The 23,021-nt window shown below is 38.3% G+C and overlaps 1 protein-coding gene across 2 annotated transcripts in view; it reads left to right on the top strand.

The window, feature by feature from the left end:
- The window catches only part of LOC138693076 (mitochondrial potassium channel ATP-binding subunit), a 44,764-nt gene that overhangs the window by 12,495 nt on the left and 9,248 nt on the right, over positions 1-23,021 (top strand). For both annotated transcript variants that reach the window (XM_069816659.1, XM_069816660.1), the window contains 7 exons: positions 4,911-5,069; positions 6,870-7,073; positions 7,985-8,104; positions 9,845-9,948; positions 11,270-11,444; positions 14,096-14,274; positions 16,843-16,990. In XM_069816659.1, coding sequence (XP_069672760.1) covers positions 4,911-5,069; positions 6,870-7,073; positions 7,985-8,104; positions 9,845-9,948; positions 11,270-11,444; positions 14,096-14,274; positions 16,843-16,990 — 1,089 coding nt within the window. The remainder of the gene's footprint in view (positions 1-4,910; positions 5,070-6,869; positions 7,074-7,984; positions 8,105-9,844; positions 9,949-11,269; positions 11,445-14,095; positions 14,275-16,842; positions 16,991-23,021) is intronic.

Raw genomic sequence — 23,021 nt, forward strand, 5'->3', positions numbered from 1 at the left:
AGCAAACGCATTTAATAAACACTACTCAAACTCTCACAGATTACATCCCAATACCAAAAAAACTGACAAATTTATCAAAAGAGAATTACATAAAAATAATAAAAACAATATTACTAGTACAAAACCTGAAATATTTCATCAAAATTTTACTTCCAAAGAATTAACTCTAGCTATACAAAATTTAAAAACCAAGAAATCTCCTGGCCCCGACAACATTCATTCCGAATTTTTTAAACATCTGGGGGAAAAAGCCAAGTCTGTACTTTTATCCATTTTCAATTTATCATGGAACACCTCAATTCCTGCAGCTTGGAAAAAAAGCAATCATTGTACCAATTCACAAAAAAGGGAAACCTGCTCATGATGTTAATAGTTATCGACCAATAGCACTATTAAGCATGATAGCAAAAACCATGGAGTCCATGATCTCCAACAGATTAACTTGGTATTTAGAATCCCAAAATCTTTTATCACCACGACAAGCCGGCTTTCGACAACTACACTCTACCAATGAACAAGTCATACGCCTCGGCCAAGAAGTAAAAGACAGATTTAACAAGAAAGAAGATACCTTGGCAATATTTATTGACTTTCAGTTAGCATATGACTCTGTTTGGAGAAATAAATTATTACTAAAACTCCAGAAATTAGGTATCTCCAGCAATATGTTCAGATGGATATCAGAATTCCTTAGTCAAAGATTCATTGCCACTAAATTCAATAACTCACTTTCTAGTTACAGACAAACATATCGAGGTCTACCTCAGGGCGCTGTCGTCAGCACAACTTTATTCAATATTTATATAAATGACTTACCCTCCCTATTAGAGGAATCAAACATGAAAACAGCACTATTTGCAGATGATATAGTTTTGTGGACTTCCGGACATAGAGACAAAATTCAAAATTCTGCTCTTAAAGCTCTAAATCAACTACATGAATGGAATACATCAAATTTGATGACACTCAATTTAAGCAAAAGTAACTACCAAATATTTTCACTCGGTAAAAAAGAAAGAGAATTCAATATCCAATACAATGGCCAACACCTTCCTAGGACTTATGAATCCAAATATCTTGGAGTTATTTTCGATAGTAAGTTAACATGGAGCAACCATTTGAAATACATTTCTGAAAAAGCTCGTAAAAGATTCTCCCTTCTAAAAAGACTAGCAGGAAAGAAATGGGGATGCTCTAGGATTACTTTGAACACTACATACAAAATGTTTATACAGCCAGTGCTGACATACTGTGGAGAAATTTTGATTACTTCACCTTTCATAAACGACATAGAATATGTTCAAAACCAAGCTCTCAGATTCATTACTGGTGGAATCAAAACAACTGCAATAGATTCTATGAGATTCCTCACTAATATTAACAGCATCAAAATGACAATAGAGGAAAAAGCACTGATTCAATATGAAAAACTTATCAGATTACCAGGAAACAATTGGCATTCATACAGTCCTCTCTGTAGATTGAAAACTCAAAAAAGTTTCATATCCATTGTTCAAGAATTAAAACAGAAAATCAATATCCCGAATTTAAAAGAAAACTTACAAATTAAACCAAACCCTTTAACTCTATTAAATATAGAATATAATCTAAATTTAACAGAAGAAATACTGAAATCAGAAGTAAACACTGAAATACTGAAATAATTGTCTTTAGAGTCAATTAATATTAGGTACCCTCCACAAAACTGGCTTCATTTATACACTGACGGATCCTTGATCTCCAGAGAACAAGGTGCCGGTGCAGGTGTTACGTGCTGTCTCTTCTCACTTTATAGATCTCTTGGATATGGAAAAACAAGTTTTGATGGTGAAATCATTGCAATAAGTGAAAGTCTCAGGAATCTTCTATGCCACATCAATAAATTTAGGAATGCAGTTATATTGTCAGACTCCAAAGCAGCTATTCTATCAATAGTCTCTAAACACACACCTTCATCTCAAACAGCAGAAATAACTAAAATGCTCTCTCAATTAATATTACTCAATAAAAGGGGAAAAACGTAATACGGCGAACGCAAAGCTCCGCCCACGTCCCCTTTCCACTTTTCCCCTACAAGCTCACCACACACCCTAGCGGGAAAGAGTGGAAATAGGGGTTTAGGGTGGGGTGACATCTAGTGTAGGGAAGTGGAACAAAAAGAGTAACGACATCTACTAAGCAAAAGAGGAACTTCGTCCTGTCAGTCTCTCTCTCTCTCTCCTTTCTCTCTCCAGCCTCTCCTCTGTTCTTGCTTCATGTCTCTCTCTCTTTTTTTTTTTTTTCTTACGACTTCGCAGGAGGGGAGATGCGATCCGAGAAAGTTCGTAACTAAACCTAAACGCACGCTTTTTGATCACGCTTTAGACCTCTCGGCTACCGAGGCGAGTTGGGGTAGAAGGGAAAATGCATCTATTTATGTTTAAGGGAACTGCCATAACGTATTGTAGAAGGGGACAATGACCGAATAGCGTGGGTAGAAACTGGTGGGCTTGTGAATGTCGCTTGGTAGGGGTTGACTACGGGGGTGGCATAAGTGTTAATGCGCGGAGCTTCATTGTGTCCGTGTCCAATTTCGTGTACAGACGTAACCACGTGTAGTGATGATCCGTACCGAAGACGTGTACTTCTTCCTGAAAATGTCCAGGGAGAATTTGAAGGCGGATACGGTAAGGAACTATGAGGAGCATGGACTACTTGCTAGCCATTACGAGTGTCCAACCTGTGGGAAAAAAAGACTATTGTGTTACTTCGAGGATGTGCAAAGTTAACAGGTGAGTGTTGTTTAATGAAAAACACATTACATTGTGTTGTGTTGTGTCAGTACATGTTGTGGACAGTTGTCTAATGCGTATTGCATTGTGGTTGTGGACAGTTGTCTAATGCGTATTGTCTAATGCATATTACAATGTGGTAGGCAAACCACATTACATTGTGTTGTGTTGTGTTGTGTCAGTACATGTTGTGGACAGTTGTCTAATGCGTATTGCATTGTGGTTGTGGACAGTTGTCTAATGCGTATTACAATGTGGTAGGCAGTGATCCATCGAAGCGGGACAGATAGTAGAGAGAGACAGTAGAGAGAGAGAGGATGCGAGCGAGGTGCCGAGCGGCACGGGTGGGGATAACTTCCCCTACTTGCGTTCGCCGTAATACGTTTTTGCCAATAAAAGAATTGTATTCCAATGGATACCATCCCATTGTGGAATCCTGGGAAATGAGAATGCGGATGCTTTAGCAAAGAAGGGCAGCACAGCTACTTACAGACCTGTTACTAAATCTACGTATTACTCTGTGAAAAGATTTATTAAATCTACATACTTAGATTTCAACAAACAAAATTTAATAACACATTCCCAAGGGAAAAAATGGAACTCTCTGCATCAAAATCCACAGTTAATTCCCGATTTACTACGAAAATCGTCTGTAGCTGCATTTAGATTGGCAACAGGCCATGATTGTTTGGCCAAACACCTGCATAGAATTGGAATATATCAGTTCCCTAACTGTCCATTGTGCAACTCAAACCAAGAAATGGATTCGGAACATCTCAAAATCTGTGCTTCATTGGCTGGTCATGATAATATTTTTGAAAAATATTGGAGTGCAAGAGGTCAAATGACTTCATTGTCAAATGCCTGGCATTAGAAAACAACAACAACATAACAAAATTCAAAATCACAATCATATTCATAAACTGTAGCTATCGATATTTTAAATCAATTTCAAAAGGTGCGACTTCCAATATATAGTAAAATTATGCAGCTACACATAAATCAAAGTAATATTCTGTTGAATAGAAAAAAAAAATCAAACACCACAAACAAATCCATAGGGAAAAAGTTACGTTTCTCAGATTGCTTTCAAATCTTTTATCTTACACTTCGCTCCACAGTTATATTAATGCGATGTGTCTTTCTGCCGTATCTTAAAATATCTTTTTTATCTTCTGTGGAATAACGAAAGAACGTTGTCGCCAAAAGATTACACACTAAATTGTTTAACTGATTCATGTTTTCATTGTATTAATACACTTGCTAACACCGTAACACTTCACTGCTCTTATCATGACAAGAATACATATACCGGTAAACTATAAATGAAGTTATTGGTCAGCGCAGGTGAGATATCTTAAACATAGTTTCAAATTTTATGTCAACTTTCTTTATTACATAGTACTCAAAATATTTCAAAATCTACATAAAACATTATGTTCAAGAGATGCTAATGTTAAAAAAAATACCGAAATATATATGTTATATCTCAAATTTACACAATATTTAATTTCTTTACACAATATTGTATGTTTTCTTATTTAGTTGCAAAATATTACAGTTCGCTACCCTGGTGCAATGTTTGTATGAGAGAGCGATTTTTTCTTCCAAGAACAGAGAAAGTGGGTGAATTCCTCTTTACCAAACCTTCATAACAGCCTCACAGAAAGGGTCGGCAGTTCACAGTAAGCAAGTCGTTGTCATGGCAACCGAATTTATTTACTGAAAGCAAAAAGGAAAGTCTCCTTTGAATCTTCAGCATTCACATCCCTCACTACCTTGTCAGGTAGTCATGTGGCCTGACTGGTAAGGGAGTCTTCTGAAGTACTCCAGAAGGAGATTAACTGAGTGGATTAAGCCGAACAAGACAGATTAAAAAGTAGAGCGAAATATGGTTTAGTGAGGAATGCATTTTATTTTAATTCATTGATAAAATATAATTATTTTATTAAAGAACGAAAAAAAGGGGTGAAGATGGTCTTCACCTACTTCACTTGAATAGCCGCCACTGGTAGATCTGCCTCGTGTCAGAAGGATTTTCTTAATATCTGCATTCTATTTCCATTTTTTGTGTAATATACGTTATGTTATAAACAAATTGAAATAAATAATGTTTTGATGACATTTTTGCTTTTGCAGAGTGCTAAGGCAACAAGTGTAGGTGAAGAAGCTATTAGTAACATACGAACTGTTCGAGCCTTTGCCATGGAACATCAAGAGTGTGAATTATTCTGCCAGGAATCTGACAAAGCAAGCCTTCTTAATCAGAAACTTGGTTTTGGCATTGGCTTATTCCAGGTATTGTCTGTGAAGACCAAGAGTCATAATTTGAATGGAAAACATACACATTGTCTTGAGTGCATTTCTCTATTTTCTGGCAGGTTTGATACATGTCATTGACAACATTTTTGACTTGGCCTGCTTCAGAGTAATATTATAACTTGAATGAGCTTTCTATGTCCCATTAATGGTTAAGGCCTCCTAAGTAGGAAGAGCTTGCTGAGTCTCACATGGTGAGGTAATCCACTTTACTTACAGTACATTCATATTAATGCTGTTATCACTTACATACAATCATTTGCATTATCACACAATTTGAATAAAAGAACTACAGTGTTGAAAATTTGTTAAATTATGGTTTATTTAATGACTTTCGCAACTGCCGAAGTTATATCAGCATCACTGGTGTGTCAGGATTTTGTCCTGCAGGAGTTCTTTGACATGCCAGTAAATCTACTGACATGAGCATGTCGCATTTAACACATTTAAACCCCATCGACCTGGGCCGGAATCAAACCGACAACCTCGAGCACAGAAGCCCAGTGCTATTAACGACTGCGCTATCCAGGCCGACTACAGTGATGATATACACAGGGCTTACAAATAGACATTCATCTGTGAGTGTGCTATCGTGCATGGCAACTGGAAGCATGCTGTTTCCCTTACCAAGAGAGTCGGATATTCATAACTTCTAAATCAAGTACATAGATTGCTCATGCAAATTACAATTACAATAATCATTTACCTTTGTCATAGAAGATTTGGAACTGATGTCCTGGTGCCACCACACATCTTTCATATTTTTAAGAAAATTTGCATTAACACGCATTAGTTTTTATTCTGAAATCGCTGAAGATTCCTCATAAATGGAAATTGGATATGATATTACAAGAATATCCAGTGTAAGATCTCGAAATCAAAGTGTCTGAAAAAAAGTAGTCTGCAGTTCTTAATTCCTCAAATCTTTTGTCTAGTTCTACCGATTCCTTCACTAATTTATGGTAAAGAAAATTTTTTTGAAAGAAAATTTTAAGCCATAGAAAGATGTCATATTCTGAGTGAGTATAAACAAAAATAATTTGTTAAAAAATGCATTTAAAATTCTTGAAAGAAAATTTTTGTGTTTAATCATGTTGAAACAGATTTTTTGTTTTGTTAGTGTTGATCCATATTTTCTCTTTTATGGAATGCTGGCGGTATAACTGTCCATTGTGCAACTCAAACCAAGATATGGATTCGAAACATCTCAAAATCTGTGCTTCAGTGGCTGGTCATGATAATATCTTTGAAAAATATTGGAGTGCAAGAGGTCAAATGACTTCATTGTCAAATGCCTGGCATTAGAAAACAATAACAACAAACAACATATTTTCTCTTTTCTGAGGAATAGATCAAAGTTATAAATTACTTTTTCATCTAAGACATTGTCTACCATACATTAAGCATCTACATTGCACTAGGATGATGATGTGATGATGATAATGACGACAATGATTGTAATGATGAGGATGATGATGACGTAATGACAGCAGAAACAGCAGTATCTCACAAAATCTAGCCTCAAACACAATCTTTTTCCACCATAAATTCTGTTTTTAACTCCTGGAATTTGAAGCAGGATCACCACTATTGAATTCCAGCTCTCTAGCCATTCAACTAACAATATCTAATGTAAGCTACAATTTATTTCGAATTGTATTTAATCTACCTTACTGTACATAGACTAAAACCATTATACAGTATATTTAACAGTAATCAGACTACTTTTTTCTGTTCTCCTTGTAATATATTATAAATACTTTCATTCTTGTATTTTAGGCAGGAACAAACCTGTTCCTTAATGGAATGGTTTTGACAACCCTGTACATGGGAGGTTACTTGCTATCAACCAGCCAGGTGTCACCTGGTGATCTGATGTCATTTCTTGTGGCAACACAAACTATTCAACGCTCTCTGACACAACTCTCTCTTCTGTTTGGTCATGTCGTGAGAGGTCTGGGAGCAGGAGCAAGAGTGTTTGAAGTAAGTGGACATTCTTCAAAATATCGTTTTGTGTGTGATTACATAACATTACAAATGACTTTCATATACCATAATCTGTCCAGGATAAAATTTTATTTGTTAACTGGACTGTATTTGTATTTACTTGTTCGTAATTTGTCATTAATACATTTGTTGAAAGTTTTATTTTTTTGTAATTTGAGTTCCTTTTATTTTATCGTATTTATTTTATTTTTATATTTTTTATTATTATTTTTTTTTCCCCCTCTCAAAAGTGGGGTGCATGGCTTATTCGAGGGTGTGGGGTATTCGAGAAAATACGGTATTTCTTGAAAAGGACGTTCTTTAAGTGACTACCATTCACACACACATTCTTCACATCTCTGATGTATGCTGTCTATATCCTCTGGAACATTGTTTTCTGGAGTACACATTGTTATTCTTTTCTTTGGAGATTTTTTCTTCAGTGTCGAACCACTTTTCTCGAAGATGGTAACCCATGTTTTAATCGCATGAGCAGTTGGGACAGGATATAAATTAAAATGACGACGAAATACGTTGTTGTAAAAGTTTTAATTACAAAACCACGTAGTGTACTGCTCTACCTTTACATGATGACTAAATGGCATTGTATTGATAACAGAATGTGATCGCAATTTATCTCCCCTCAGTTGTTCTTAAAATCGCCTGTTTCTGTGCTGTACCCTGTACTTCAATAAATTTGGATTGCACAAATATTTCTGTAGGCTACTTCAGAAATAATTTATATTCTTTTGAATAATTCACATTACTACCAATTATAATATGTATAATTACTTTACTATTAACTACGAGTAGGTATTGTACTTATGTTCTCTAAACATAAAGACTTTTTCTCTGGTAGGTTGTATTATATAGTACACTAATGTTACGTTATATTAATTATTTTCCAGTTTATAAACTTGGAATCCTCTATGCCTATCACAGGAGGTAAAAAAATTCCATACCACACACTCATCGCTGATGTCACATTCAACAATGTTACATTTTCATATCCTACAAGACCACAGCAGGTAAGCTCGAATAATGAGAAAATAAAGTATAATAATACCAATTGCATTTTGAATTCTAATAATAATTTTTAGTTAGAAATTTAATGACGAAAGCAAGAGGCTTGTCTATGTATAGAGTGGAAGAAAACATTATTGAAATAAATTCAAAATTTGAGAATTTAAATTTTTCTGTAGTGGGGTACGATATTGCTAAAAGGGGAAGTCTAAGATTTTAAACGTCAGTTACGAAACATTTCTTACAGTTTGTTCGAATATAACTTTAGAATAAAAACTCCTAATTGTATGCCAGTTAATTAAAAATATTTCTATCCACACCTGTGGAAAACCAGGTGGCCTGGATTCGATTCCCGGTCGGGGCAAGTTACCTGGTTGAGGTTTTTTTCCGGGGTTTTCCCTCAACCCAATATATGAGCAAATGCTTGGGTAAGTTTCGGTGTTGAACCTCGGACTCATTTCACTGACATTATCACCTTCATCTCATTCAGACGCTAAATAACCTAAGCTGTTGATAAAGCGTCTTAAAATAACCTACTAAAAAAAATATTTCTACAAATATATGTTAATTTTTAATGATGTAACATCCAACAGACTTTCATAAATGTACAATGATTCTATACATTAGTTTGGAAGACGCAGATAAATATTCTGAAATGAATAAATATAGCCTAGTGCTGTGTATTGAATATACAGAACGAACTGTAAGTAATGTCATTAATTTCAAGGGGTTATTCTTTGAGATATTTAAAACAAAAAAGTTTAATACAATTTTGCTTGTTCTTGCTTTCTTTTCAAGATAAAAATTGTTTTATATAAAACATTTCATGGTATGTTTTGGGAAAGTCATGGATTTAATTCCCAGTATGCAAAGTCAATTTAAGAGAACAGAGTATAGACCATTTGGTATCTCATGAATCTGTCTGCACATCAGGTGAAGAAGAAAGTGGACTGAGAAACTTCCCTTCCTCACTACTCTTCTACTCATAGCAAGCGAGCCCACTTACCTCTACCATGAGGTTCTTACTATATGCTATAGCGCACACAAGAATTTGGTTTCACTAGATAATGAATGACCTATATTATGATAATAAATTATTTAAATAATTTCAGTTTTGTCCTTTAAATGTGCAGAAATTTGATCCGAACAAATGTAACTTTTCGTTCTGCAAAGGAATTTTAATATGTTAACATTTTTCGGATCAAATTTCTGCACATTTGAAGGACAAAACTAAAATCCCTTCAATCAATTATTATCGTAATACACTGCTCTCTTAAATTGACTGAGCATATTGGGAATTAAATCAATGGCTTTCTGAAAACACGCTATGAAATGTTTCAGATAAAATAATTTTTTTCTCGAAAAGGAAGTAAAAACGAGCAAAATTGTATTAAACGTTTTTGTTTGAAATATCTCAAAGAATAATTCCTTGAAATTAATGACATTATCTATGTAATATGTAAAATGATGCATGGTATATTTAATACTTTTCCAAATTATTTGTGACCAATTTGAGGAATATTTGCAGTTGTAGTGTACGTGTACTAAAGTTTTCATAGGATGGTTGTTATGATTATGTACATATTCCAAAACAAATTAATGCTACAAAAATTCTATATATTTTTACAAATTCGTATGTCAGTTCTTTGTATTGTATTGTATTGTCATCTAAGCAGTAATTGTATATTCTATGCTCTTTCAAGTATTGATTTTGTCATATGATCATAATACTATATTCTTAATAGGTTGTGTTGAGGAATTTTAACCTTCATTTGCCTGCTGGAAAAACAGTAGCCATTGTTGGTTCTTCAGGCAATGGAAAATCAACGGTAGCAGCTCTTTTGGAAAGGTATGTTTAAAACTATCCAATAAATATGTGATATTTTACATCACTCTTTAAGGTAATTTATATGACATAGGTAACAATATTTCGAGCCAATGTCAAGCACATTTATAATACAAGGACTAATTTCCATAATAACACCCATTTATAGCATGAGTAGCTGGATACTATCGGTACATGACAATATTGCACACTTCAGGTTGGATTGTACTCAGCTTCATCAAACTACTTTCAATTTGAGAGACTATATACTTTATATTTATAATGGTAGATAGTCAAGTAGTATAAAAAGTTCTGAGTGCTACTATTTTTTATTCTAAGCTTGTCCGGTAAATGTTGTGAAATCATCTCTGAACTGACCAAGAGGAGTCTATTCTGCTCCTCTTGGAACTGACAAAAGATAGTAAGGTCGCATTAGTGTGGGTGCCAGGTCGTATGACAATAAGATGTGCTGATCAGTTCGTCAGAAATGAATTTAATTCTTTATCTGGATCGAGAGCCTGAATTTCAGACGAAAATCTCCTCTCCATAGTAAGACTTTCTGCTGCTAATAAAACAGTGCCAGATATTGAGAGAATACCTGCGAAAGTAGAAACTGTGTACATTCTTCACTGTACAAACCTAATAAAAAAGTCTCTGTATATTGTCCCAATGTGTTAACTTTTTCAGTCTGTCTGTTTATTCCCACTGTTTTCCTACCACCATCCCTCCCTCCTATCTAGCTCTTCCTCTCTCTCTCTCCCCCCTCCCCCCATCTCTCTCTCTCTCTCTTCCCTCTTTTGTTTTCGGACACATCTTGTAAGGACCATTGAGTTTGTTTCAATTCTTTTATGTAGGACTCATCATCGTATTTTATCTTTAGATAAACTGATGACACAAACTGCCTTTTTCCTATTTTATATCCTGATTGTCTACTTTTCACATCTTCGTATTCATATTCAGTGAATTCAGAGACATGGAAAATAAGTTTTAGTGTTTAGTAAGTAGGATTACCATTTCATCTTAATAAACTTACAGTTACAATAAGAGACACTTTCATTCATCTTTGAAACAGAATATAAGTTGCCAGCGTGAGAGACGTGGTCGACTTTGCTTCATTTCTTGTCTGCATGTACTCAGTATATTATAATGCTTGTTACACCTGCTGTAAAAGTTGACAAGACCAACATCGAAATGTGTATTAAGTTTCTACTTAGAGATTCTTAGCAGATATGATATATAATTTATCTTTTTATGTAGCAAATCAGTCGTACTTTTCACCTGAACAATGGAAGGTATGTATGTAGCCTTTTACATGTATGGAAGAAATGTGATATTTGTTTTTCAGGTTTTATGATGTTAACGAAGGATCCGTCACTGTTAGTGGGGTAGATATTCGTGAGTTGGATCCTTCCTGGTTGCGTGGGAGTTGTATTGGTTTCATAAATCAAGAGCCAGTGTTATTTGCTGCTAGTATTATGGAAAACATTCGATATGGAAAACCTGGCGCTAGTGACAATGAGGTAATGTTAAATTACTGTGTATGTGCCATAATTTATTTTGAACAGAAAAATTATTTTACTCATTCGTTTTTACTGTAACAGTGCCATTTTTTTCGAAAATCTATTTGTAAACTTTTAAGAAAATGTTTGTCTTCAAAGGACAAGTGGTTAGTGAAATAGACGTTCATAGGTTCAAACCTAATGACAGATTGTAAGGAAATTGCTATAGTCCATCACTAGTCATGAGTCACCATTGTCATTATGATTGCATCTTGATTAACCTATATTATTTATATATGCTATCTTTGTTACTCTTTGTAAGGCATATAGCCTGGTACCTATATTTCACTTCTTAGGAATCTCATTTCGGCTGCTGCAGTTTTGCCTTAATTTTTTTGTGTTAATCTAGTGTTCAAATATACCGGAACCACCATCACCTTGTCTAACTTAGATCTCTTGGATATGGAACAACAAGTTTTGATGGTGAAATCATTCCAATAAGTGAAAGTCTCAGGAATCTTCTATGCCACATCAATAAATTTAGGAATGCATTTATATTGTCAGACTCCAAAGCAGCTATTCTATCAATCGTCTCTAAACACACACCTTCATCTCAAACAGCAGAAATAACTAAAATGCTCTCTCAATTAATATCACTTAATAAAAGAATTGTATTCCAATGGATACCATCCCATTGTGGAATCCTGGGAAACGAGAATGCGGATGCTTTAGCAAAGAAGGGCAGCACTGCTACTTACAGACCTGTTACTAAATCTACGTATTACTCTGTGAAGAGATTTATTAAATCTACATACTTAGACTTCAACAAACAAAATTTGATAACTCAATCCCAAGGGAAAAAATGGAACTCCCTGCATCAAAATCCACAGTTAATTCCCGATTTACCACGAAAATCGTCTGTAGCTGCATTTAGATTGGCAACAGGCCATGATTGTTTGGCCAAACACCTGCATAGAATTGGCATATATCAGTCCCCTAACTGCCCATTGTGCAACTCAAACTAAGAAATGGATTCGGAACACCTCAAAATCTGTGCTTCAGTGGCTGGTCATGATAATATCTTTGAAAAATATTGGAGTGCAAGAGGTCAAATGACTTTATTGTCAAATGCCTGGCATTAGAAAACAACAACAACTTAAAAAAATTATTTTTCATTTTTATTCTAGAAAAGGCATTTAGATGTTATACATAAAATAAATTATTTTTATTAATTGAGAATGCTCCTCGATTCTGAGGGTTTCTCTTCAATCAAACATTACATTCATCTTACAATATACATTTTACATGAACATTTTAACATATAACATAAATATATACAGTCAACTCCGGATATAGTGAACCTCTGCAGACTTGCATATTTCTTTCACTATATCTTAGGTTCACTAAATCCGAAGTGTCTCTCCCCTAATCTTAAATGACAGGAATGAATAAAATTGTGAACAAGAAAATAAAATACTATACAGTAATTAAAATATTTATTTTTGTGGAATGGATTACACTGTATACTGTTACTCACAGTTGATTTACTTAAACTATGCTGTCGATCCATGTCTGCTTGCGAAAGACTACGTTCAATGTCACTTATAATATTCGTCTTATCTTCCAAAGAAAACACTTTACGCTTTGACATTTTTATACAGTACATTCACTGTTCGAACACTAGAAACAGACTGATCACGTAGAAATGACAACACTGGTATGGTGTAACTACATACTCAGCCTTGGAATTTCCTGGGTCACTTAATGGAAATTGGGAGATGGTTGACGGAATTTGAAAGCATCAGAATCTTACCTTCATTTGTGCTCTGGACATAATGTCCGTCCGTCCCCTTTTAATAAAAGAAGGTAATTGGCAACACTTTCAAATCTGCCAAAAAATTTGTAGATACAATAATTATGATGATCTAGTGATGAATCATTCATAATAAAATGTTTTCAGGGGTAATGAATTCCACTTAACAGATGAAATTCGTACAATAACAGATCAAATGAAGGCTAGGTTCAATGATAAGGCTGTTTCCCTAATAAGTAAGTAAGAAGTTCTCTAAAAGCTGGTTGATATTTATATTTGGTTCTATACTAATATTCAGTTAGTCTATAATTCAGCAAAATTTGTGAGGCTGAGGTGATGAAACAGATTAAGTTTTAGTATTTAAAACTTTATCTGTTTCAAAATGGTTCCCAGTCATCACTAGATTTTCAGGCTTCTGATACATATAAAATTCAGAAAGAGATAAGGATTATACCGTTAAATCCCTTCGTTATTGTTGTAATGAAATAATGGTAATTACTGTGATAACATTTACGAGTCACGATTTTGCTGTGATTATTTTACCAATTGTTATCAATGTTTGAGGCTTATATATGATTAAAATGTTTATTTCTCAGTTTAAGTTTATTTGTGTTATCTTATGTAAAAATAATGTGTGAGCTTTGTGAACTCATCACCAACATTTAGAAATTAACTGGGTTACATTTACACATACTGTTGTAGTTCATGAATTCGATAAAATGTATAATAGCATTTTATTGTGGTGAATACTTTATTTAAAATAAAATTATATTAAATTTTTAACATCATACTAGTGAAAATTTGTGTGATAATAATATTATAGGCTTACATATTGTTTAAACTGGTTACATTTTTTTAGGTTATAGAAGCAGCGAAATTAGCAAATGCTGACGAATTTATCCAGAGTTTCCCAGAGGGTTATTCAACAGTAGTCGGTGAAAGAGGAGTCACTGTTTCAGGAGGACAAAAGCAACGTATTGCAATTGCAAGAGCTCTTCTCAAGAACCCTTCCATTTTAATTCTTGATGAAGCCACAAGGTATTTTTTTATCAGTTTGTGTTGTCAGTCATTCTTACACGTGTGTATGGTAGTGTAGTTAATTTCAGGGTTAGTTAAGTATGATTTAGACTTTTATCATGGTCAGCAAGGCACAAAATCTTAGGGTATTTGCAGCTTTTGGTAACAGGTCCAACATATAAATGCTGTTTAAATACTAACACAAATCTTCTGTAAAAGGACAAGAGAATTCGTTGAAACATATGACCTACAGTCATACATTTCAGATTCCTGGATTAAGTTCGTTAAGAACAGGGGCGAATGCTAGTCACGAAAGTTAGGCTTGCTCTTTTATTCGTAGGGGAAGATGGGAGGGTATAATAATTCATAATTAATAAAAATAATCAGACCCACATAAATAATTTATTTTATAATTATGAAATCATTATGAGTCATGGATCATATTCACTTATCAGATGTAGAAGTTCGATATAATATAACAAACATGGCCAACAAAACAGTTTATTTAGTTTTTTTCGACACTGCCAACCAATGCACATTGTTGTATTGAGCTGCACTGAACGAGCGCACATATTCTTTATAATGTCTGTCTTCTCTTGAATAGTCCTTCGGGAAAATGGATATAATAATGGGGTTTCAATAACACACAATTCCGAACTCATTGCAATACTTCAAATTAATGTTTAAGAATTAATAATACATGCAGCAGCTAACACATGCATTCCGCTCATGCAATTACATTGCACTCGCAAATCACAGCACATTCCCGCTGTCAATACTGCTCTGTGTAACGTTAAATAGTCGTTGGTGTAGCTCTTGGACCAGAGCACCTAGGACGGACTAAGGAGGAAGGCACTTAGGCGCTCATCATATTCTCGCTATTTCTATGTCTTTTCTGTAGCTCCGAGAAACAAGCAAGCGTTGCGATACTTGCGGTGTGCAACCTGCGGATGGTATTACACCTATACAATATTCCAAAAATCAAAATAAATTTTAGTGTACGTAATCCCATTTTGAGAAATACACATTCTACGAAAATATTGGGCTTGCGCAGCAAGCATAGCATGCTCTGAGAAATCGTCCCTGGTTAAGAACCATGAGTTGTGTTTAAGAAAATCGTTATTTGTGACTAGGTCTTTTACTATAATATTTTCGTTGTAAACAACTTTCCACTTTCAAATAATTATGCAATAGATATTTTGAAATTTATTAGTATTACGATGATAATTTTAGATGGTTGCTGTAATATTTCTGTCTCTAATTTCTCAGTTATTTTGCAAAGACTATATTTTTCTGCATAAAAATGCTAAATGCAAATTCTCAAATTTAGGAACCAAGGGCAATGTAAAAGGGTTAGATTTAACTAATAATCATAATACAATACACTGAATTAAGTTTTGAATGTTGCTTAGAGTCTGTTTTTGCTTTTATCTTGATTCTTGATGTAAAAATAAAAAAAATCTATTATATTGCTAATTACGAACATTAAATGGGCGGCCGAGTAGCTCAGTTGGTAGAGCAGCTGGCTACGGACTGGAAGGTCCGGGGTTCGATCCCAGGTGGTAATAGGATTTTTTCTCGTTGCCAAACTTTCAGAATGGCCCCGAGGTTCACTCAGCCTCCTATAAAATTGAGTACCGGGTCTTTCCCAGGGGTAAAAGGCGGTCAGAGCGTGGTGCCGACCGGGGATACCTTTACCTTTACGAACATTAAATTCTACTATCTTTGTGGAATTTCCACAGTATTTCGTTTCGTGTTGTGTAGTAATTGAAGCATATAAATAACAATTGTAAGAACTTTTTTCATGCAAATGTTTTAACTTTTTACAGATCATTTCATGGAAAAAGAATTACAGTGCTTTCTTTTGTTTTTCATTTCATGTCACAAGTTAAGTATTTTTCATTTGCTGAAATTTCATAAGGGGAAGTGAATTTTAATTTAGATCATTATGAAAATCTAAATATTTAATTTTTTTTAAGTTGCACTGTGTAAGAAATATTCTCTTCACAGAAGAGACTAGCAGTCTTGTTTCTTTTATCTGACTACTACACTCCCTCCATTGAAAACATTCTTTCACCACTTCAATGGGAGCCAGGCAATAAAAAATAAATTTCACAAATTTTCAAAAAGTTCAGGAAAGCAGTTCATATTCTTGAATTGAAGAAAGAATTACCATATTTTCTCAAGTACCCCGCGCATAAGTAAAAAATACAGGTGCGCAGCATTGTCCAATTTTCCTCCTGCGGAACCCCTCTGATCTAATGACAAACGTACCACCCAGTCACTGAGGAAATTCCTTTAAACTATATGAGGAACATCATTTCAAATCGTATTATGTCCAAGAAACAGTATTTTTACAGGAATGACGAAAAACAGAATTATTCGTAAACTGAACAAGTTTTCATTACTTTTTAGCACTTTTTTATGGTTTACAAATATGATGCCTTGAAAAAAAATCGGACTTAGCAGCATGAAAGATAAAGTAAGAAAAAGTATCAACATAAATTTTGTCCCCAGGTGGACTTAATACATTTTGAATTACGATGCTCCTCATATATATTTGTTTTATTCCTATTTGTTTTTTTACAGTGCACTTGATGCTGAATCAGAGAAGATTGTGCAGACTTCTCTAGACAATGTCAGTAAAGGCCGAACAGTCCTGGTTATTGCTCACAGACTTAGTACAGTTCAGAATGCAGACATGATAGTTGTGCTGCATGATGGCGTGATAATAGAGGTAAGAAAAAAATATAATTACATTTTTTTATACAATTGAAAGGGTTAGTTTAAAAAAGTGAGTTAGTAGCATATTATGGAAGGTAGAACAGTCTTCTATTACTTTATTGCACAAATGAAGTGTGAGATAGCTCCATTTTGTAATATGAAGTCATTAATAATTATGGTGTTTCTACTGAATAAATCTTCTCAGTGGATAAGGGAGCTGTCTTTACCAATATTGAAAGCTTGAATGTCTGCTACCTGCATTCATTTTGGCTAATACAAGAGCAGCTGACATGCCATACTGAGTCATGATTACTGACATTATCATTGTTTTGGTGGACATTCGTTGAGTGACATCATCTTGTACTGTAAAAGCTGTAATGACAAATTACTCATCACTAGTACTTCAAAACTAAATCTGTCTCTTCAAATGGAAGAAATAAAGCGAAATATCAAGGATTGCTAGAAAAGTTCACAACATAGTCCTGTCCACCCCTATGGAGTAACAGTTAGCGCATCTAGCCGCGAAACCAGGTGGCCCAGGTTCGATTCCCGGTCAGGGCAAGTTACCTGGTTGAGGTTTTTTCGGGGTTTTTCCTCAACCCCATATGAGCAAATGCTGGGTAACTTTCGGTTCTGGACTCCAGACTCATTTCACTGACATTATCATCTTCATCTCATTCAGACGCTAAATAACCTAAGATGTTGATAAAGCATCGTAAAATAACCTACTAAAAAAAACATAGTCCTGTGTTGTGAAGTTGACATTGTTCAGAGACTCTTTAGAAGTTTTGAAACAAATTTTCAATCATAGAATAGAACTCAGGTGCAATCTTTGTTTCATCTGAGATAAGTATGTGTATCAACCCTTTAAATGTATGAAAGAAGCTGAAGGGATTTATCTCAAAGCAGCATTTGTTGAATATTCAATAACCGGGAAGTATTAAGGTCAAGATATAAAAGAACCATCTAATAAAAGCAAGGAAACTTCCAAAAACTTCAGACGACAGTAGTGAGAACAATTTAGAAGATATTGATGATCATGATCTGGTATAGGACTTGTGGAAATGGAGATGTAATAGCTCTCTATGTATATTGGTTTTTCATCATTTCTTTTCCATAAAAACTTTTCAACATTTGCAGAGAGTTTCTTTAATAAATGAGGAATAATGTGTTCCAATTGATTTTGATCTTGGTGAATTCAGAGACAAGTTAGAAAAATTCTACTAAAACTCTAAATGTCTCAAAATTGTGTATATATGTAGTCAATTTACAAACATAAACAATTCATCTGTTTTGTAGAAGGTATGAATATGAAGAAATTTGATTAATTCTGTTCAGAATGTTTTCTCTTAAATCCTGCAAAGCTTTAAGATAATTAGGCAATACATTGAAGACTGTAATGTATGAATAGTGAACCCTTTTAATTGTGTATATATATATATATATATATATATATATATATATATATATATTGTGAATTTTATTAGTAACAACAATGTAATTTATTCGTTACAACAATAATTCCTTTCTACAATTCACGTTAAACGCTCTCGTCAACAATTGGATCTCCATTCAACACCGTATTCGTTATAGCACTCCACCGACGACAATGACAATTTACTTGGACTATTACGCACAACAATGAACTGTTAATCTTAACTAATATTTACAAAGCACTATTTACAAATCAGAACTACCAGTTCTCAGTTCACAGTTCTTCTATCTCAGTCACTCGAGTTCACGGTATCTCGAACCACAGACCTTCAGAGACAGTTCACTGTACTCGAACTCGGGTCCCTCCAACTGCGGTCCACTGCACTCGAACTCAGGTCCCTCCAACTGCGGTCCACTGCACTCGAACTCAGGCCTTCGGATGCTGACGCAGATGCGGACGCACACTCGAGTCGAACTCCGGCTGGCTTGCTTGCTCTGGCTTTCTGACTGAATAACTGAAAACTCTGAAACTGCTGTCGTTCCTTCGCGACCGTAATTTATAACCACAGTGACGTAATCTCGAGGGTTCCACCCGTCTCTAGAGATGGCATTCCAGAGAAATCCAGAGCCCTCTCCTCTCTACCAGCATCAGATGCGCGCGCAAACTCGTCGCGTGACGTAATACACCCTCTCTCTTCTCCCCACCGCGCGACGTCACTCAATGTTCCGTGCAGCCTGTGCGATCTGCTTTCATGTGGGACGCTGGTCGTGAGTTCGAATCTCACGTCGCTGTCACATTGCTCCCTCCTTAGGACTGCTCGTCTCGGGCAGTCCCTTGGTAGGCTGCTAATCGGTCCAGATGCACCACCATCATCTTCCCTCGAGGTTGTCGCTGGATGCGGTACACCACGTCGTTGATCCGGGTCACCACGCGGTATGGTCCATCCCAGGCACGCTGCAGCTTTGGTGATTTCCCTTTGGTCCTGGTAGGTCGATACAGCCACACCAGGTCACCCTCCTGGAATCCTGCAGAGTTGGCTAATCTGTCGTAGCGCACCTTCATCCTGTCGCTGGCCATCTTGAGGTGCTCTCTGGCCAGTTGGTGAATTCCATTCAACTTCTCGGTGAGTTCTGCCACATAGTCACTCGCTGGCTGGTCGGCGCTGGGTGGCGTGCCAAACAGCAGATCACAGGGCAGGCGCAGCTCTCTCCCGAAGACCATGTTTGCCGGTGTCATCCCTGTTGTATCGTGGACCGAAGCTCTGTAGGCCAAGAGGAACAGTGGGACTCTGGCATCCCAGTCTCGTTGATGGTTGGACACCACCTTCCGCAGATGCTCTTCCAAGGTTTTGATGTAGCGTTCCACCATACCATCGGACTGTGGGTGGAGGGGAGTGGTCCTGGTTTTATGCACCCCCAGATGCTCGAACAATTCTCCCATCAGTTTGGATTCGAAGTTGCGCCCCTGATCGCTATGCAATTCCCGGGGCACCCCGAATCGGCAGATGAACTTGTCAAGCAGCGCGTCGGCCACCGTCGAAGCCTCTTGGTTGGGAATCGCGTACACCTCTGGCCATTTTGTGAAGTAATCCATGGCGACTAGCAGGTAGCGGTTCCCGCGATCCGTGACCGGGAACGGTCCAGCAACGTCGATGGCGATCCTCTCAAAAGGAGCTCCCACGTTGTACTGCTGCATGGCTCCCCTGCTGCGGGTCCTTGGTCCGCGACTGGCTGCACAGGTGTCGCATCTTCGGCACCATTGTTCCGTGTCGGTTCTCTGATGCAACCAATAGAACCTCTGCCTTAACTTGTCCAGCGTCCTGTTGGCTCCCAGGTGGCCTCCAGTCACTCCAGCATGAGTCTCCTCCAGCACTTCCTTCACCTTGCTCCTGGGCAGGACAAGTTGTTCTATGCGGGTCCTTCCATCGGCCGACTCCCAAATCCTCTTCAGGATACCGTCCTTGACAGTGAAGGATTCCCACTGGGCCCAGTAGCTCTTGTAAGTGGTGCTACGGTTGGCGATATCGGCCCATACTGGTCTCTGGCCGGACTCCACATCACGTAGTAGCTGTCCAATGTTTGGGTCCTCCAGCTGCTCCCTCCTTATGGCGGCGTTATCCCATCCTGGGCTCGGCTGGGCGGCAATTGCTCGGATTGCGTGGGCGCCATCCCGCTCTTCTACTTTCAGGCAGTGTTTGCAGCCATCCGGGCACGGACGTCGTGATAGGGCATCAGCGTTGGAATGTTTCTTCCCTTGTCGGTGTTCAGAGGTGAAGTTGTACTCCTGCAGACGTTGAACCCAACGGGCGGTCTGCCCCTCCAGATTCTTGAAGCCCAATAGCCAGGTGAGTGCAGAATGGTCTGTCCTCAGATGAAACTCCTGGCCATACAAATATTTGTGGAAATGCTTCAGGGCTTCCACAATGGCAAGAAGTTCTCTACGGGTCACGCAGTAGTTTCTCTCAGCCTTGGACAATGTTCGGCTGAAGTAGGCAATCACCCTCTCTTGCCCGTCCTGTTCCTGAGAGAGTACTCCGCCGATGCCTACGTTGCTAGCGTCCGTGTCGAGCGTGAACTTCCTTCCAGGGATGGGATATCCCAGTACAGGAGCAGTGCAGAGCGCCTCTTTCAGCGACTGGAAGGATGACTCCGCCTCGTCTGTCCACTGGAATTGTCGTTTCTCCTCGGTCAGCTGGGTTAGAGGCTTAGCGATGTTGGCGTACCCAGCTACGAACCTTCTGTAATAAGTGCAGAGGCCGAGAAAGCGGCGCAGCTCCTGCTTGTCCCTCGGTCTCGGCCATCCTCTGACGGCTTGTAGCTTCTCCGGGTCCGTGGCCACTCCGTTGGTCCCTACTACGTGTCCCAAGTAGTTGACCTTCTTCTGGAATAGATGACATTTCTTCGGGTTCAACTTCAGTCTGGCTTGTCGCAGTCTCTCGAACACTTTCCTCAGGTTCAACAGCTGTTCGCCGAAAGTCTTGCCCACCACGATGACGTCATCAAGGTACAGCAAACAGGTGTCGTATGTCAGGCCTCTCATTACGGACTCCATTAGTCTCTGGAATGTAGCCGGGGCGTTGCAGAGGCCGAACGGCATAACGGTGAACTGCCATAGTCCCTGGCCTGTAGAGAATGCCGTTTTCTCCTTGTCCTCAGGATGTAGCGCCACCTGCCAGTATCCTGACTTGAGATCCAACGTCGAGAACCACTCTGCTCCGGCCAGGGTGTCCAAGGTGTCGTCAATTCGTGGGAGGGGAAAGCAGTCTTTCCTGGTGACGTCATTCAGTCTTCTGTAGTCCACGCAGAAACGCAGGTCCCCATTCTTCTTCTTCACCAGCACTACAGGTGATGACCAAGGGCTGTCGGATTCCTCGATGATCCCTCTTGCTTTCATGCCCTCCAGTTGGCTGTCAATCTCCCTCTGTTTAGCTAGAGGGACGCGTCGAGGAGGTTGTCTGATTGGGCGAGCATTTCCGGTGTCAATGCGGTGCTGAACTTTATCCGTTCTCCCGTAGTCGTTTTCAGACAGACTGAACACGTCCTGAAACTCTGTCAGTAGATCGTGGACTTGTCTTCTTTCTCTTTTGCTTAAATTCGCCGGCAATTCTCGAGCCAGCTCTTTCAGTGGTGGGTCTAGATCTGGACGTGGTCGGTGACACTCCTCGTTTTCTGCCAGCGACGTCACAGACACCACCGGCTCGACGTTACCTAGTACAGTTCCACTAGGTACCTCCTTGTCCCGATTGGTGACATTCAGGACCCTCACCAGTACCACCTTCTGATTCGGGAGTAGGGATCTGGCCACATAAACCCCATCTATCGGAGTTGTTTGCGAATCGAGGAGCAGGTTTCTCTTAGGTTGTCCGTCCAGTCTTGCCGTCACCACCATCTCGCAGCCTGCTGGGATTGTCACTTGATTCTCCAAGGTGAGTCTGCCGGCCATGGGTTGGTCTTCGACGTCCCTCAGGAACACTTCATCCTGACCAAAACGGAGGATACGGCGCCGGACGTCCACCGTTGCATCGAAGATCCGCATGGCGTCGAGTCCCAGGATGACGTCTTCAGTGATGTTGGCGACGAACACCCACATCTCCAGTCTCCTCTTTCCCAAGGTCAAGTCCAGGAAAACCTCTTTTTGGATGGGCAGGTTCTCGCCTGAGGCAGTACGTAGCTCATACTGGCGCAGCGGCGTCCTCCCAGGTAGTCCACGCACGACTTCCGGTCTGGCGATAGTGAGCGACGCCCCGGTGTCTACCAGTACTCTGCATGGGCGGCCTCTTATCCATCCGTCAGCAATCAGCCCATCGTCGCATCTTCTGTTAACCGTCTTCAAAATCAGCCGAGGGGATGGTGATGACGGCGCCGACGTGCCCCTCATCGCATCGGCCCCTTTTAGTTTTCCTGTTTGTGACCAGATCGGTCACAGTCCCTCCTCAGGTGTCCAGGCTCGCCGCAGGACCAGCAGGTGGGCACTCCTCGTCTTCGTCGCTCGGGTGATTTCGGTTGACGTTCCTCGACGTCGGCCGCCGCGACGCTCCTAATCCGGTGCGATGCCGAGACGTTCGCCGTCAACTTGGCTGCCTCCATCCTGAGGGCCGCCGCCAGAGCTG

The sequence above is a fragment of the Periplaneta americana genome, chromosome 17, assembly GCF_040183065.1.
Source record: "Periplaneta americana isolate PAMFEO1 chromosome 17, P.americana_PAMFEO1_priV1, whole genome shotgun sequence".
NCBI lineage: Eukaryota > Metazoa > Arthropoda > Insecta > Blattodea > Blattidae > Periplaneta > Periplaneta americana.